General features: G+C 40.6%; 1 protein-coding gene across 1 annotated transcript; it reads left to right on the top strand.

Annotated features, from left to right (window-relative positions):
• The first annotated feature begins 6980 nt into the window (after positions 1–6980).
• On the top strand, positions 6981–9587 carry NHLRC1 (NHL repeat containing E3 ubiquitin protein ligase 1). The gene has a single exon (XM_072152660.1). The coding sequence runs from the start codon at positions 8179–8181 to the stop codon at positions 9376–9378; it is 1200 nt and encodes a 399-aa protein (XP_072008761.1). The 5' UTR covers positions 6981–8178; the 3' UTR covers positions 9379–9587.
• The last annotated feature ends 5049 nt before the right edge of the window (positions 9588–14636 follow it).

Genomic DNA, 14636 nt, shown 5'->3' with positions numbered 1-14636 from the left:
GCTTTAAAATGGCGCTGAGCATGGAAAATCCTGGGCTGTATTGGGCCACAGGAGGAAGCCTTGAGTCCTGTCTGGCAAACTCTCTGTTTTGGTGAAAGCCTGGGTACCCAGAGAAAGGGCTCTAAGTGCCACCTCTGGCATAGCTGAATCCGCCGGGTTGTCTGACAGCCACGCCCCCACTATGCCCCCCCCCCCCCCCCCCCCCCGATTTCTGTCACGTGAAAGCCGACACGATTGCGCCAAATCCCGGTGGAAATCCAAACGGAAAAATTTGGGAAACCCTATGAAAGTGCGGCCGCAGAGCCCTTAGTAAATGAGCCCCAATGCGTTTATGATTGACGATAAGTGGTTCGTGCAAAAAAACGATAGGCCATGGGTACGCACTTTTGCTAATCTCTTCTTAGCTGTTTTTGAAAGTAAATATGTTTTTTCGATTCAGAACCCTTTTGCGAGCATATAAAATCCTTTTATCGATATGTCAACGTATTAATGGTATGGGAGGGTACAGAACAGGTGGTTTTTGTACGTGAGAGTGAGGGAAGTTGAAGGCTTCCTTACCACCACTGCGCTCAGAAAACCTACAGCTACCAACTCCCTCCTCCACTTCCAGAGCTTCCATCCTAGTTATACTAAAGAAAGTTTAACCAATATGTAACCGTATACCTTAGGGGACTTGATAGCAAGGACAATATACAGTTTGAAAAAAAAGCTGACGATTTAAAACACAGATTGTTAGGCCGTGTTTATCCCTTTTCATTAAAAAAAAGCAAGAAAAAAAGGAGGGAATATAACCGAAGGAAGGACAGGAAGACACTTTAAGAGTGCGGTGACGATACTAACAATATGGAGAGTGGACATGTCACTTTCTCCTTTGGATTTGGTCCTTGTGAGAGGGCGAAACGTACAGCTATCCATGGTGACTGGAAAATCTTGGAACTGGATGACGTTTAATATCCTTTAGACATAGCTCTACAAGAACATTACAGAACATACAATTACGGGAAAAAGATGCCCATGACTTATCGAATATATGAGAGTTCCATGCAGAGGTCCTGCGGTTTGCAGGAATGGAGAACATTGAGCCTAATCCCTTGGATGGAGATCGCCCAAAAACACTATTGCGGCAAGAAGCCAGATTCATTATAAAATGTAATGCTATGGTACCTTTAGGCTTAAATGACAAAAATGTGGCTTATTTTTCCGGACTTTTCTTATATGATGTATATTGTAGGGAGATGTCCCTCAAAAAGCTACGCAGAAGACACCTTCTAAGTTACCTTCTAATTATGAAAAGTTTACATGTGCGGCCTGTCTGGAAAAGTCAGCATTAGAACAGTCTGTATCTGCTACTATTATGGAGGAGTCCGCTTCGGATATAGAGGAAGAGGTGGTTAGTGATAGTGAATCTCCTATTTCCTCGGACATCTCTGATTTCAACCAAAAGATTGTGCTGCCGTGAATATAGCGAAGTCGAGGCACCTAAAACAGTTCAAGATTTAATGTTTCAGGGGTTAGAGAATAAATCCATAAGAGTTTTGCCAGTTCACAGGAATAATTTGGCCCTAATTGAAAAAGAGTGGAAAAGGCCAGATAGGTAGTTATTTGTTCCAAAGGTGGTCAAACGTAAATATACCTTTAGTATGGAAGATTCAGCTTCATGGGGGCTCTGCTCTGAAAATTGATGTTTCTATTTTAAAAGTAAAAATTTTAAAAAAGAAAAACATGGGAGGCCTCTACAGGGGTATGCAAGTCTAATGTGGTGGCCACTCGTGTGGCACATTCTCTACTACTTTGGTTATCCAAAATAGACTTCCTAAAGTAGGGTTGTTAGAAATTATTCATAACCAAAAGGGAGCAGCTTTTTTGGCAGATGCCTTTATTGACCCTTTAATGCAAATCTACCATTTGATTTCATGCATTATGAACCAAATATACCCTGAGAATGCTGTAGCTACACTGATGCAGAAGCATATATTGTTTTATCTCTGAGCTGAGTGGTTTTGTTGAAAAATACAATTATAAAAATCAGGACCTTGGGAAAGCTGGATACCTACATGAACTCATTACACATGGAGCTTCCTGAACTGTGCAGACAGAACTAATCAACCTGAGCTGGATCCCTCATAGATAGCAGCTGGGGGATGGTGCAGGGATTAATTACTTCTGTCTCTCAGGGATAACACCCTGATTACATCACTCTCTGTTGCAGTTACATCACTCTCTGTAACTAATGTAAGAGGAAAAATGCCGAGCCAGGCAAACGAGCGATAGAGCTTCATTATCATAATTTAATAATTGTTTTTTTCAGCAAAACCCCTGAGCACAGGGATTAAACTAAAGCTACAGAATTCTTAAAGGGGTTTTCCCACGAAGACAAGTTGCTGATCAGTGGCACTCGGCGATCTCCATCAGCTCCATAGAGATTAATGGAGCAGAACTGTCTTGCGCTTCTGTTTCCTCAATTAGTCTGAGGAGCAGCAAGCGGTCAGTCGTACCCTTTGGTTTCGTGATCTGCGGGGGTCTCAGCACTGAGACCCCCACTGATCAACAAGTTAGGCCCTATCCCGTGGATAGGTCCTAACTTGTCTTCATGGGGAAACCCTTTTAAGCTATGTTTGGTTCATAATGCATCAAATCAAATGGTATGTTTCCTTTAAAGAGGACCTGTCACCCCAAATTAGGCCCCCTACCAAATGTGCCACCCCCATAACCCTCTCCCTAGCCCCTTTCTTCCCAGCATTTTTTTTTTTTTAATCTATGGTCAGAAACGTTGTTATAACGAATGTTATATATATTCGTCCGGCACTGTCAATAAGCCTGCCGCGCCCGCAGCCGCTGACAGCAGCGGCGGGGCCGTATCACGGTGACAGGGGGTGTGCTGGGGGAGTGTCGGCCGGCCCCCTTATGAATAAAGCCGACTGTTGCTCACCAGATATGAGGATCCGACCTCTTATTTTGTAAGAGGTCGGATCTGTTTAAACCACGTTTCTGATCATAGATTTAACCCCTACGGGACTCAGCCTCTTTTGGCCTTAAGGACGCGGCCCCATTCTTCAAATCTGACCTGTGTCACTATAAGTGGTTACAGCTTTGGAACGCTATGATATATCCAGGGGATTTTGAGATTGTTTCTCGTGACACATTGTACTTCAAATTAGTTTAAAAATTTGGATGAAATCTTTTGCGTTTAGTTATGAAAAAAAACAAAATTTGGCAAAAATTTGGAAAAATTCTTTATTTTCAAAGTTCTAAATTCTCTACTTTTGATGCAGATAGTCATAGCTCCCAAATAAATTCATAACTTACATTTCCCAAATGTCTGCTTTATGTTGCCATGGTTTTTTAAGATTTCACATATTTTACTAGAATGTTATGAGGCTCAGAATTTAGGTATCATTTTTCCCATTTTTTGTAAAATCACCAAAACCCGTATTTAGATGGACCTGCTCAACTTCTAATTGACACTGAGAAGCCTAAATAATAGTGAGACTCGTAAATTACCCCATTATGGAAACTACATACCTCAACGTATGAAAAACCACTTTTAAGAAGTTTGTTAACCCTTTACGTGTTTTATAGGGGTTAAAACAAAATGGAGGTGCAGTCTGCAAATTGTAATATTTTTTCACAATACACCCATTTTGGGTGGAAAATTAAACATTTACAATGGATTAAATGAATAAAGGCTCCACAAAGTTTGCTACCCATTCTCTCCCGAGTACACCGATACCCCATATGTGGTGGTAACCTGCTGTATGGGCGCACGGCCGGGCATAGAAGGGAAGGAGGCGCCATCCAGATCAGATTTGCTATGTCACATTGTACAGGCTATAATCTTTTTCTTTTTTTTAATGTGGACCTATAGGGGCTTATTTTTTTTGCCACATGAGATGCACTTTTCTGGTACGTAATTTGGGGGAATCTATTGGCTAATTGGTGAGATTTTATTAACTCTTTGTTGGTGGAGGAAATGAAAATCATCACTTTTCAGGAAGATTTTTATGGGGTTTTTTTTGGCCGTTTACCATACCATAAAAATAGTATATTATTTTTATTATATGGGTCGCCACGATTACAAAAAGACCTCATTTATATAGATTTTTTTTTTCCCATTTTTACTGAATAAAAAGTAATTTGGCAAAAATGTTGTTAATTTTAGCATCACCGTCTTTCATATGCATAACTTTTTTATTTTTCGCCTCACAAATCTGTTTAATGGTTTATTTTTTGCGAGAAAGATTGTTCTTTTTAGTGGTCTTATTTTAGAGTGCATAACATTTTTTAAATCACTTTTTAGAGCATTTTTATAGGTTATTAATTTAAAATGATCTTTTTTCTGGAGCTTTTTTTTTGTTTTTGTTTTTTTACGGGGTTCACTTTGCGGATCTAATAACGATTCTGTTTTATTATGCAGATTGTTACGGACGCAGGGATACCAAAAATGTGGGGGTTTTGTGTATTTTATTCAATTGTACTGAATAAAAAACAATTTGGAGAAAATCTTGTTCATTTTAGCATCACCATCTTTTCATATGCATAACTTTTTTATTTTTCGGCTGACAAATCTGGTTAGGGGCTTATTTTTTGAGAGAAGAGTTGTTATTTTTAGTGGCCTTATTTTGGAGTGCATAACATTTTTTAAATTACTTTTTAGAGCATTTTTTTATAGGGTATTAATTAAAAATGATCTTTTTTCGGAACGTTTTTGCGTTTTTTTTCTACGGCGTGTACCGTGTGGGTCCAGTAATGATTCTGTTTTATTATACAGATTGTTACGGACGCGGCAATACCAATATGCAGGGTTTTTTTGTGTTTTTGTGTTTTTTATACTTTATTAAGTGTTTTTATAGGAAAGTGACATTTTAGGGGCTTATATTTTAATGCATTTATTTTTTATTTATTCTAATGTATTAACTTTAGTGTTTTTGACTTTTTTTAATTATACATACTTGAACTTGAACCAGTGATACTCTGATCACTGGTTCGAGTTCAATACACTGCTCTACAATACTATTTTATTGTAGAGCAGTGTAAACTGTCTCTGCCCTAGGATCTAACTAAATGTGAGTCTAAGTTCAATTTTTTTCAATATGAATGTATCCGGAAGGATGAAATGGTGTATAATATATTAGAACGTCAATAGACTCCTATGATCCCAGTCATCACCATCTATACAAGCTGAACTTGGATAAGTTTAATTCACTATGGTATCACCAACTGTGGGACAGACTAACACTTTGAATTAAGAGTGTATATGGTGGTGTGGTGGAAGCACAATCAAAGCTGCGTTAGGTCTAGGATGAAGTTTCCGTAATCACTGATGGTTTTGGGGGCCATGTCATCTGCTGATGCAGGTCCACTGTGATGTATCAAGCCCAGAGCCAGCACAGCTGTCTGCAGCGAGCGGGACCACTGCCCATGGGCGACAGATAGCAGGCTGGATACATGAAATCCCTCGCTTGTGTGACGATGGCTGCAGCGGGTTAACGTGGACACTGTAGTTGCTCGGGAAGAGACTCTATAATGGCGGGTTCCTTGAGTGGCAGTCTCCTTGTTCAGGAGACATGCCAGTTCAAGGGTCACAGTGGCAAGTGAGTTAATCCCACCAATCTCTGTAGTCTGTTGGCTGATAGGGGGGTCATGGATTGGTGTAACCCCTTGGGCAAACACAGGGCTTGAAATGTCCTGGCCCACAGGTGATGAATCGGGGTGCACTTGTAAATAAGAACCAGAAGACAGGAGCGATGATCCAACAGGTCAACTCATTGCTCAGTTTACTTCGAGTTTACAAACGTCCATAAAATGGAGGCACATACACTTGTTCAAATACTTGTAGCTTTAAGATCCAAGCCTAAAACTGTCTCTTGCTGCACTCCCCTCTTCCTATCTGGTCTATATTTGGGACTAAGCCCTTCTGGCTTCTCTATAGTCTCCTTAGGGTGATGTCAGACGTGGCGCTTTGTCTGCGCTTGCAAACGCAGACAAAGCCGCACCCACCGGGGCGGGCCGCGGCGCGATCGCATCAGCGTTTCTATGGTAACGCCTGCGATCGGGAACTAGCCGCCGGTGTTTTGCATTAAATTAACGCAAAACACTGGCGGCTCATTCCCGATCGCAGGCGTTACCATAGAAACGCTGATACGATCGGCCCGCAGGCTGCCCCGGTGGGTGCGGCTTTGTCTGCGTTTGCAAGCGCAGACAAAGCGCCACATCTGACATCACCCTTAGTGTAGGCCTTGGCCTCTAACTGGCACATTCACCCACCTGCTCCTAGAGACGGTGTGACTTGGGGGACCCTTGGTCTCTCACCTTGGTGATGTGGTTGTCTCTGTGAGCTGCACATGATGGGATTTTGCCTGTGGGCAAGCCCCTTCTGCTGTGTCAGGCTGACACTCTACTGTCTCAGTATACTCACACTGACTGAGCCATACTCACTGAACACATGTATGCAGGGTGGTGCCTTCTTTATACACTCTGCTCTGTCAGTCTTAATATTAGGTAACTCCTACATGTACAGGTTCTACCTATCAACCCAGCAGAGCTTGAAACTTGTATCACCAATTTACATAACATAAATGGATAATGACATTGGAACAGTGTTAACATATTGTAAACAGTGAAATTCAGTACAAAACATCACGCGGAGAGGTCCAAAGGTGTACTTTTGGACACTCCATGTCTACCAGGAAATTTTAGAGCACTTTCTGCTTCTCTCTGCCTCCAAACTTTTTGGAGATGGATTTTTTTCTCCATTTTCCTGCAGGAATTGGTACCTGTCCACACTGCCAATACAAAAACCTGGTTTAATAACCACACTATGACTGTGCTTGATTGGCCAACAAAGTCGCCTGACCATAACCCCAGAGAACCTATGGGGTATTGTCAAGAGGAATATGAGAGACACCAGACCCAACAATGTAGATGAGCTGAAGGCTACCATCAAAGCAATCTGGGCTTCCATAACACCTCTGCAGTGCCATCAGCTGATCTCCTCCATGGCACCCTGCATTGATGCAGTCATTCATGCAAAAGGAGCCTAGACCAAGTATTCAGTGCATGTACTATACATACTTTTCATTTGGCCTACATTTCTTTGATCAAAGCATTTTTTACTCTTGTTCGTATGTAATATCCTAATTTTCTGAGATAATGACTTTTTGGGATTCCCTTGGCTGTAAACCATAATCATCAACATTAACATAAAAAAACACTTGAAAAAGTTCAGAGAGTAATGGCTCTATATAATATATGAGTTTCACTTTTTCAATTGAATTACAGTACTGAAAAAAAACATAACTCTCATTTATTGAGAAGCACTTGCATGTCTACCCCCTTGACCTATACAATGGCTCTCGCAGACATGCATCTAAAAGCCGCTGAATGCATTTTGTATACTTGTCTTCTGTCCCATCCCATCCCATGATTCTGGTATTTTGTATCTGGTGTCTGTGATCCTGGTTCTGGCATTAGGGAGCCTCATTCTCTATTTATTATTGCATTTGACTTTATATTGATAGGGGTTCCCCGTGCTATGACTGTGTGTTTACCCTTGTTTTGTATTTAGTACTTTATATAATTTTCCAGGAGGGAGAATTCTATTGCATACAGCACTTTGTAACTTACCAGTTGGGACAGTATTTTACTTGACGTCACTTGTAACTGTACGTGGACCTTAGTTATTAGGGGGGGCTCACATGTGTATTTTTGATTTGTCTATTGTACACTTTTAATTGGTTTTACTCCATCTGATGCTTGTCATCTATGTGCATGTATTGTGCTCAATTTTTTTCTGAACCTATACGCACCGGCTTTTGCTCTCTTTCTCTATAATGTATTGTTTATGGCGTGTTGGTTCTACATGATATTTAGTACCCTAGTGGGATATCTAGCAAATCTCCAATTCTTTTCATATATTTATTGTGTAATTAATTCATTTTTTGTCATGCACCACCCCCCCCTTATCAATAGGAATGGAAAGTGTCAAAAAGGATTTTACATGAATTTCCAAAAATATCCTATGCATTTTACTTTTTGTCCAATAGATGGCACAATACAACAAGATACTGCAATTTGGACACTATGCTTTAAATAGCAGTGCTGATGCTTTCAGACTGCCTGGTGGTCATGTGATATATTCCAGTACTTTGACATTATTGGTGAGGATTACAGCTGCCTGCAATGTCATCGCCAGCACAGAGAGAAATCAGGACTATGAAGGATTTCTTGGAGGAAACTGAAATTAACTTGCTTGAGTGCAAGGTTTGTTTTGAAAAATACAGACAGCAACAAAGACATAGGCCCAAGAACCTCCCCTGTGGTCATGTTATGTGTCAAGACTGCGTTTCATCTCTTTGCCTTCCTGGAAATCAAAGGTTAGAGTGCCCATTCTGTCGCAAATGTTGTAGAAAACAGGAAATCACTGTATGTCTTCCTATTCTACACCTCCTGGAAATCACAACCCGTGTAGTCCATGATCAACCTGGAGCAGCTCCTGCAGACTGTGCAAGGGATCAAGTAGCAAAACTTAAATCTGCGAGTTTTAACCTAAGCATGTCATTTGGTGGTTGGGGTGTACTTTTTAACCCAAGTGGAATTGCATTCTGTACCAAAACCAAATGCCTGGTTGTGTCACATGATGGAAAGAAAAGGATCGCCAGATTTACAATGAATGGAAAATGCTTGCAGCAAACTGGAGCAAAAGCTGATTCTGACAATGCAGTCCTTTATCCAGCTGATGTAGCAATAACATTGGATGGTTTCATTATTGTGACAGACACGGGGGATCATTCCCTTAAGGTGTTCACTCAGTGCGGGATGTGCAAATTGGTAGTAAAACAGCCATTTAGCTTGCCCTGGGGCCTTGGCATCACCTCTAAGAATGACATCATAGTTTCTGATTCAGATTCTGGAAATCTTGTTCTCTTAAATATAGACTTTGACAATAGAAACATCCAAAAGTGTTTAGAAATTTGTTCTGATTTGTGCCATCCAAGAGAGATTGCTGTGTGCCAGACAAATGGAGAAGTTATTGTAGTAGAACATCTCACAAAGAACAGCAGAAATGCTTCCAGTACCTGCATGAAACTTTTTAGTAGTGAGATGAAACTTATCAGGCAGATTGATAGTTTCAGCCTGAGCTTGCTGCTCCCATTAGCAGTGCATACTTCTGGGGTAGCATTCGATAATTCGGGTAATATTTTACTAGCAGACATAAATAACAGATGTGTCATTTGCCTTCACAGAATGGAAGGTTTTAATACCATTAAGCATGTTGTTGCCTGTGGCCTCTCTTACCCAGTGGCACTAGCTGTGTTAGAAGATGGCTCAGTATGTGTGTTAGATAGTGGGAATCACTCTGTTCTTATTTATTCTCCATAATCAGTGCATGTTTGTAATGAATGCAGGTACACATAGCTTTGGCCTATATCAGAGACATTGTTATCTCATTAATATAGTACATGCCCATTAAAGCAATGACACAGAAGAGCTTGACATCGGTGACATATTGCTGTCCACAAAAAAAAACTGCTGAGAATGTATAGCTATGTATTGAAAAAGCTGTAAGTGTAATAAAAGCATTTGCATTTAGAGTGGATTTACACTGTTGTTTTTTCACATCAGTGATTTTTTTCACTGAAAACATTTTGGTTTCTCATCTGATCTTGTGTTCCAGTCCAGCGCTGTGCCCCCCATCAATCCCCGGTCTGTATGAATACAGAGGGGCAGCAGTGACATCACAACCAGAGCGGGGGCGCTGTAGGTCCTGGCTGTGGTCAGTGTAACACTTACACAGGCTGCAGGGAGAGGCTGCACAGGGGGCGCTGTGGTGGTGACTGCTGCATCTCTGTATACCTACAGAAAAGGGGTGATGAGGGCACAGCGCTGGACCAGAGTAAAACTGCTTTCTTGTTTTTACTGCCTCCAATAGAAAAAAATAGAAGCCTGGACAACGCCTTTAATCATGAAGGCTAGGTATGTGTATATATTATATTTAGGGGGACATGTATCTTTATTTTGATCTGCTTGTTTCTCTTTTTTTTTTTTTTAACCCCTTAACACCGAAGCCTCTTTTCACCTTCCTGACACGGCCCATTTTTCCAATTCTGCCCTGTGTCACTATAAGTGGTTATAACTTTGGAACGCTATAACATATCCAAGTGATTTTGAAATTGTTTTCTCATGACACATTGTACTTCATGTTAGTTAAAAAATTTTGGTGGTATGTTTTGCATTTATTTGTGAGAAAATCAGATATTTGGTGAAAATTTGTAAAAATTTAGCAATTTTCGAAATTCAAAATGTTCTACTTTTTCCACACATGAGTCATAACACCAAAAAACTTAATAACTAACATTCACCGAATGTCTACTTTATGTGGACATGGTTTTTTATGCATACCCTTATTTTTGTAAGCTGTTATGGGGCTTTGAACGTCAGGTGCAATTTTTCACATTTTCATTAAAAAAAGCAAAATCCTGCTATTGAGGGACCTGCTCAGGTTTCAAGTCACTTTGAAAGGCCTAAATAAAAGTAAAACCCCATAAATTACCCCATTATAGAAACTACACCCCTCAACGTACGTAAAACAACTTTTATAAAGTTTGTTAACCCTTTAATTGGTCTACAGGGGTCAGAACAAAATCGGATGCAATTTCGAAATTAAATTTTTTTTGGCTAAATGAATGTGTTTTTCATAAAATGTACACATTCTCGGTGGATAAAATACCAAAACGCTCCACAAAATTTGATACCCAATCCCTCTCGCATATAAAAATAACCCATATGTGGTGGTAACCTGCTGTATGGGCACACGCCAGGGCATTGAGGGGGGAGCTGCGCCATTCAGAGCAGATTATGCATTGTCACTTTATAATGGCTATACAATCTTTATTTTTTTGGCAATTTGGACATATAAAGGCTTATTGTTTGCGACATGAGATACACTTTACAAATACTTCATTTTAGTGGGTCTGTAGCTTTTTGATGAGATTTTATTAACTCTTTAATGTATGGAGGAAAAGAAAATTGTCAATTTGGGGTTTCTTTTTTTTGTATATTTTGGGGGTCGTACACCATACACTAAAAATACTATAATATTTTTATTCTATAGATCACTATGATTACGGTAATACCTCATTTATATAGTTTTTTATTTATTTTTACAATTTTACTGGAAAAAAACTAATATAGAGGAAATCTCATTTGTTTTTGCATCGCCATCTTTTCGTAACTTTAATATTTTTTTGTTGACAGAGCTAGTTTACGGTTTATTTTTTACATGTCGAGTTGTCCTTTCAATTGGTACCATTTTGGCGCACATAACTTTTTTGTGATCACTTTTTGGAACATTTTTGTGAAGGGATTTTATGAAAATGTACATTTTTGGCGAGTTTTTCGGGGGTTTTTTTTACGGCGTTCACCGTACGGGTCCAATAATGTTTCTGACTTATTATACAGATTGTCACGGACGCGGCGATACCAAATATGTGGGGGTTTTGGTGATTTTCATTTTTTTTTTACTTTATTAGATGTGTATAGGGGACTTTAACTTTATTTAATTAAATCTTTTTATTAAAAAGTGTGTTTAATTAGTGTTTTTAACTTTTTCTCTTTACTTTTACAGGTTAGCTTGAACAAGCGATCCACTGATCGCTTGTTCAAGCTATTCTTCACCTAATACAGTGTAATACAGATGTATTACACTGTATTATGTGACACACTGAGCATGCTGCCAGAGGGCAGGAACCCGGCACCCGGAAGGAGATCGCGCAGCCCCGGGCACTGCAAGTCCCGGGCTGCAATCGGAACAGCGGCACTTACCGGGGGGGGGTCCAAATCGAGTTAAATGCCCCATGCACGCAGCGGTCAGCGCGACCGCGGCGTGTTAGGGGTTAACACCCGCGATCGGAGAAATCTCCGACCGCTGGTGTTAGAGGCGGGTGTCGGTTATAATATATAGCCGACACCCGCAGCTTCTGGCCCCGGCTCCGTTCAGGAGCCGGGGCCAGAAGTTTGACGTACTATTACTGCATATTGCGGGAACGCACCTCCCGCCATGCAGTAATAGTACGTCAAATGTCGGGAAGGGGTTACATTTTGGGACTTTTTAGGTGTATTTTTGTGACTATGCCGAGGTTTTAAGTTAGTGGGAGTGTCTGTTGCAGGGTTACTAAATGTATCTTTTCTAGACAGATTTTCTCTTTGTTTTTCGACTTTTTAGGTGCAAATTAGAGACATTTTCTGTGCAGAATGAAGTACAGCTGACCCATACATGCACCTAAAAAGTCGCAAAAAATAAAAACCTGAAGAGACAAAGAAAAAAAAGCAGACATGTATTACAACAGCACAGTTAGAAAGATACATAGCGCTGCTAAACTATCCAACTGCAGCCAACTTTAAAAAGTTGCATAGGAAAACAAATGAAACTTGTGCCCCATAGATATATATACACAGAGACTTATGAGTGGATAATGCAGGGGTCTCAAACTCAATTTACCTGGGGGCCGCTGGAGGTAGATTCTGGGTAAGGCTGGGCCGCATCAAGTTTTCCACACAAAATGCGCTTACAAAATATCATTATTCAGATTCAAATGTCATGGCGTCTCCCAGCGCAAGGAAAGCCCCATGCTGGGAGACGTGTTCTCTCTATGAACGCGTCCTGTGCACCAAGGAGTCCCAAGCTCCTACCGCACTGAGCCCAGGACACTCCATCCCCCCCTCCCCCCCGGTACTTGCCTCCCATCGAAGAAGATGAAGTCGCCGCTCTGACCTGCACCAAGTGCATTCAGAGCGGCGACTTCATCTTCTTCAAGTACCGGAGGGAAGGGGATTAACCGGTTACGGGCCCTTTCCTGTTTTTTCATGTCCATTTTTCACTCCCCACCTTCAAAAATCTATAACTTTTTTATTTTTACACGTAAAGAGCTGTGTGACGGCTTGTTTTCTGCGTAACAAATTGCACTTCATAGTGATGGTATTTAATATTCCATGCCATGTACTTGGAAGCGGGAAAAAAATTCCAAATGCAATGAAAATGATGAAAAAAACGCATTTGCGCCATTTTCTTGTGGGCTTGGATATTACGTCTTTCACTGAGCGCCCCAAATGACATGTCTACTTTATTCTTTGGGTCGGTACGATTAAGGGGATACCAAATTTGTTATAGGTTTATAATGTTTTTTACAAAAATTAAAACCTCCTGTACAAAAATTATTTTTTTGATTTTGCCAACTTCTGGCGCTAATAACTTTTTCATACTTTGGTGTACGGAGCTGTGGGTGGTGTAATTTTTTGCGAAATTTGATAATATTTTCAATGATATCATTTTTAGGACTGTACGACCTTTTGATCACTTTTTATAGATTTTTTATATTTTTCAAAATGGCAAAAAAGTGCCATTTTCGACTTTGGGCGCTATTTTCCGTTACGGGGTTAAACGCATTGAAAAAACGTTATCATATTTTGATAGATCGGGCATTTTCGGACGCGTCGATACCTGATGTGTTTATGATTTTTACTGTTTATTTATATTTATGTCAGTTCTAGGGAAAGGGGGGTGATTTGAAATTTTAGGTTTTTTTATTATCATTTTTTTTTTTTTAACTTTTTTGTATTTTTATTTATACTATTTTTCAGACTCCCTAGGGTACTTAAACCCTAGGTTGTCTGATCGATCCTATCATATACTGCCATACTACAGTATGGCAATATATGGGGATTTTCCTCCTCATTCATTACAATGTGCTATCAGCACATTGTAATGAAGGGGTTAAAACGAAATAGCCTCGGGTCTTCGGAAGACCCGAGGCTACCATGGAGACGGATCGCCGCCCCCCGATGACGTCACGGGGAGCGGCGATCCCAGGTAAGATGGCGGCTCCCATGCGCCGCTATCTGTTTGAGGCTGCCGGCAGCTTTGCCGGCAGCCATCGCTGTGAAAACACCCGTGATCGGTACTAGCACCGATCGCGGGTGTTACCGGTAAGCCTTTGCTGCAATATGCAGCAAAGACTTACCGGCTATGGAGAGGGCTCGGCCCGTGAGCCCTCTCCATGCAGCGCGACCTGCCCTCTCCATGCAGGTGGGGGCCGCAAAATATTGTCCCGCGGGCCGCAGTTGGCCCGCGGGCCGCGAGTTTGAGACCCCTGCCTTACAGTAAAGGACATAGATAAAGTTAGAGAGACCTTTTGGATTTTCTACCATCGTGCCCAATGATCTGAACAAACGTCAAGATGTAATTTTGCAATATTAATTGGATCTTTGCATATTATTTATGCCTATATATATTTTATAATGTTTTCCGGTTTTCATACTCGGCCTTTTGGTCAATAGATTTTTAATCATTTGAGATCTCTAAAGGGTTAACACCGTTGGAGGTTACAAACCATGTAACAACCTTGTTAAGTAACTTGTAGCTTGTTTTCACTCTGTATAGCTTATCCATGAATAAGGAAGTTTTCCGGAATATATAGGCTGATACCTGCTTGATTTTTTATTTTTTTTGTCTGGAGTTGTGTATTATGGGATTTCATTTATTTTATAATGCTGGAATAAACTTCTATTAAGCTGGACATTTTTTCCTGTCGATAATTACTTAAATTCCCCCACATTTAGTATTGATGCATTCGTACCACCCT

This window comes from Engystomops pustulosus, chromosome 5 (genome assembly GCF_040894005.1).
Source record: "Engystomops pustulosus chromosome 5, aEngPut4.maternal, whole genome shotgun sequence".
Classification (NCBI taxonomy): domain Eukaryota; kingdom Metazoa; phylum Chordata; class Amphibia; order Anura; family Leptodactylidae; genus Engystomops; species Engystomops pustulosus.
This window is presented reverse-complemented; position numbering and strand designations above follow the sequence as displayed.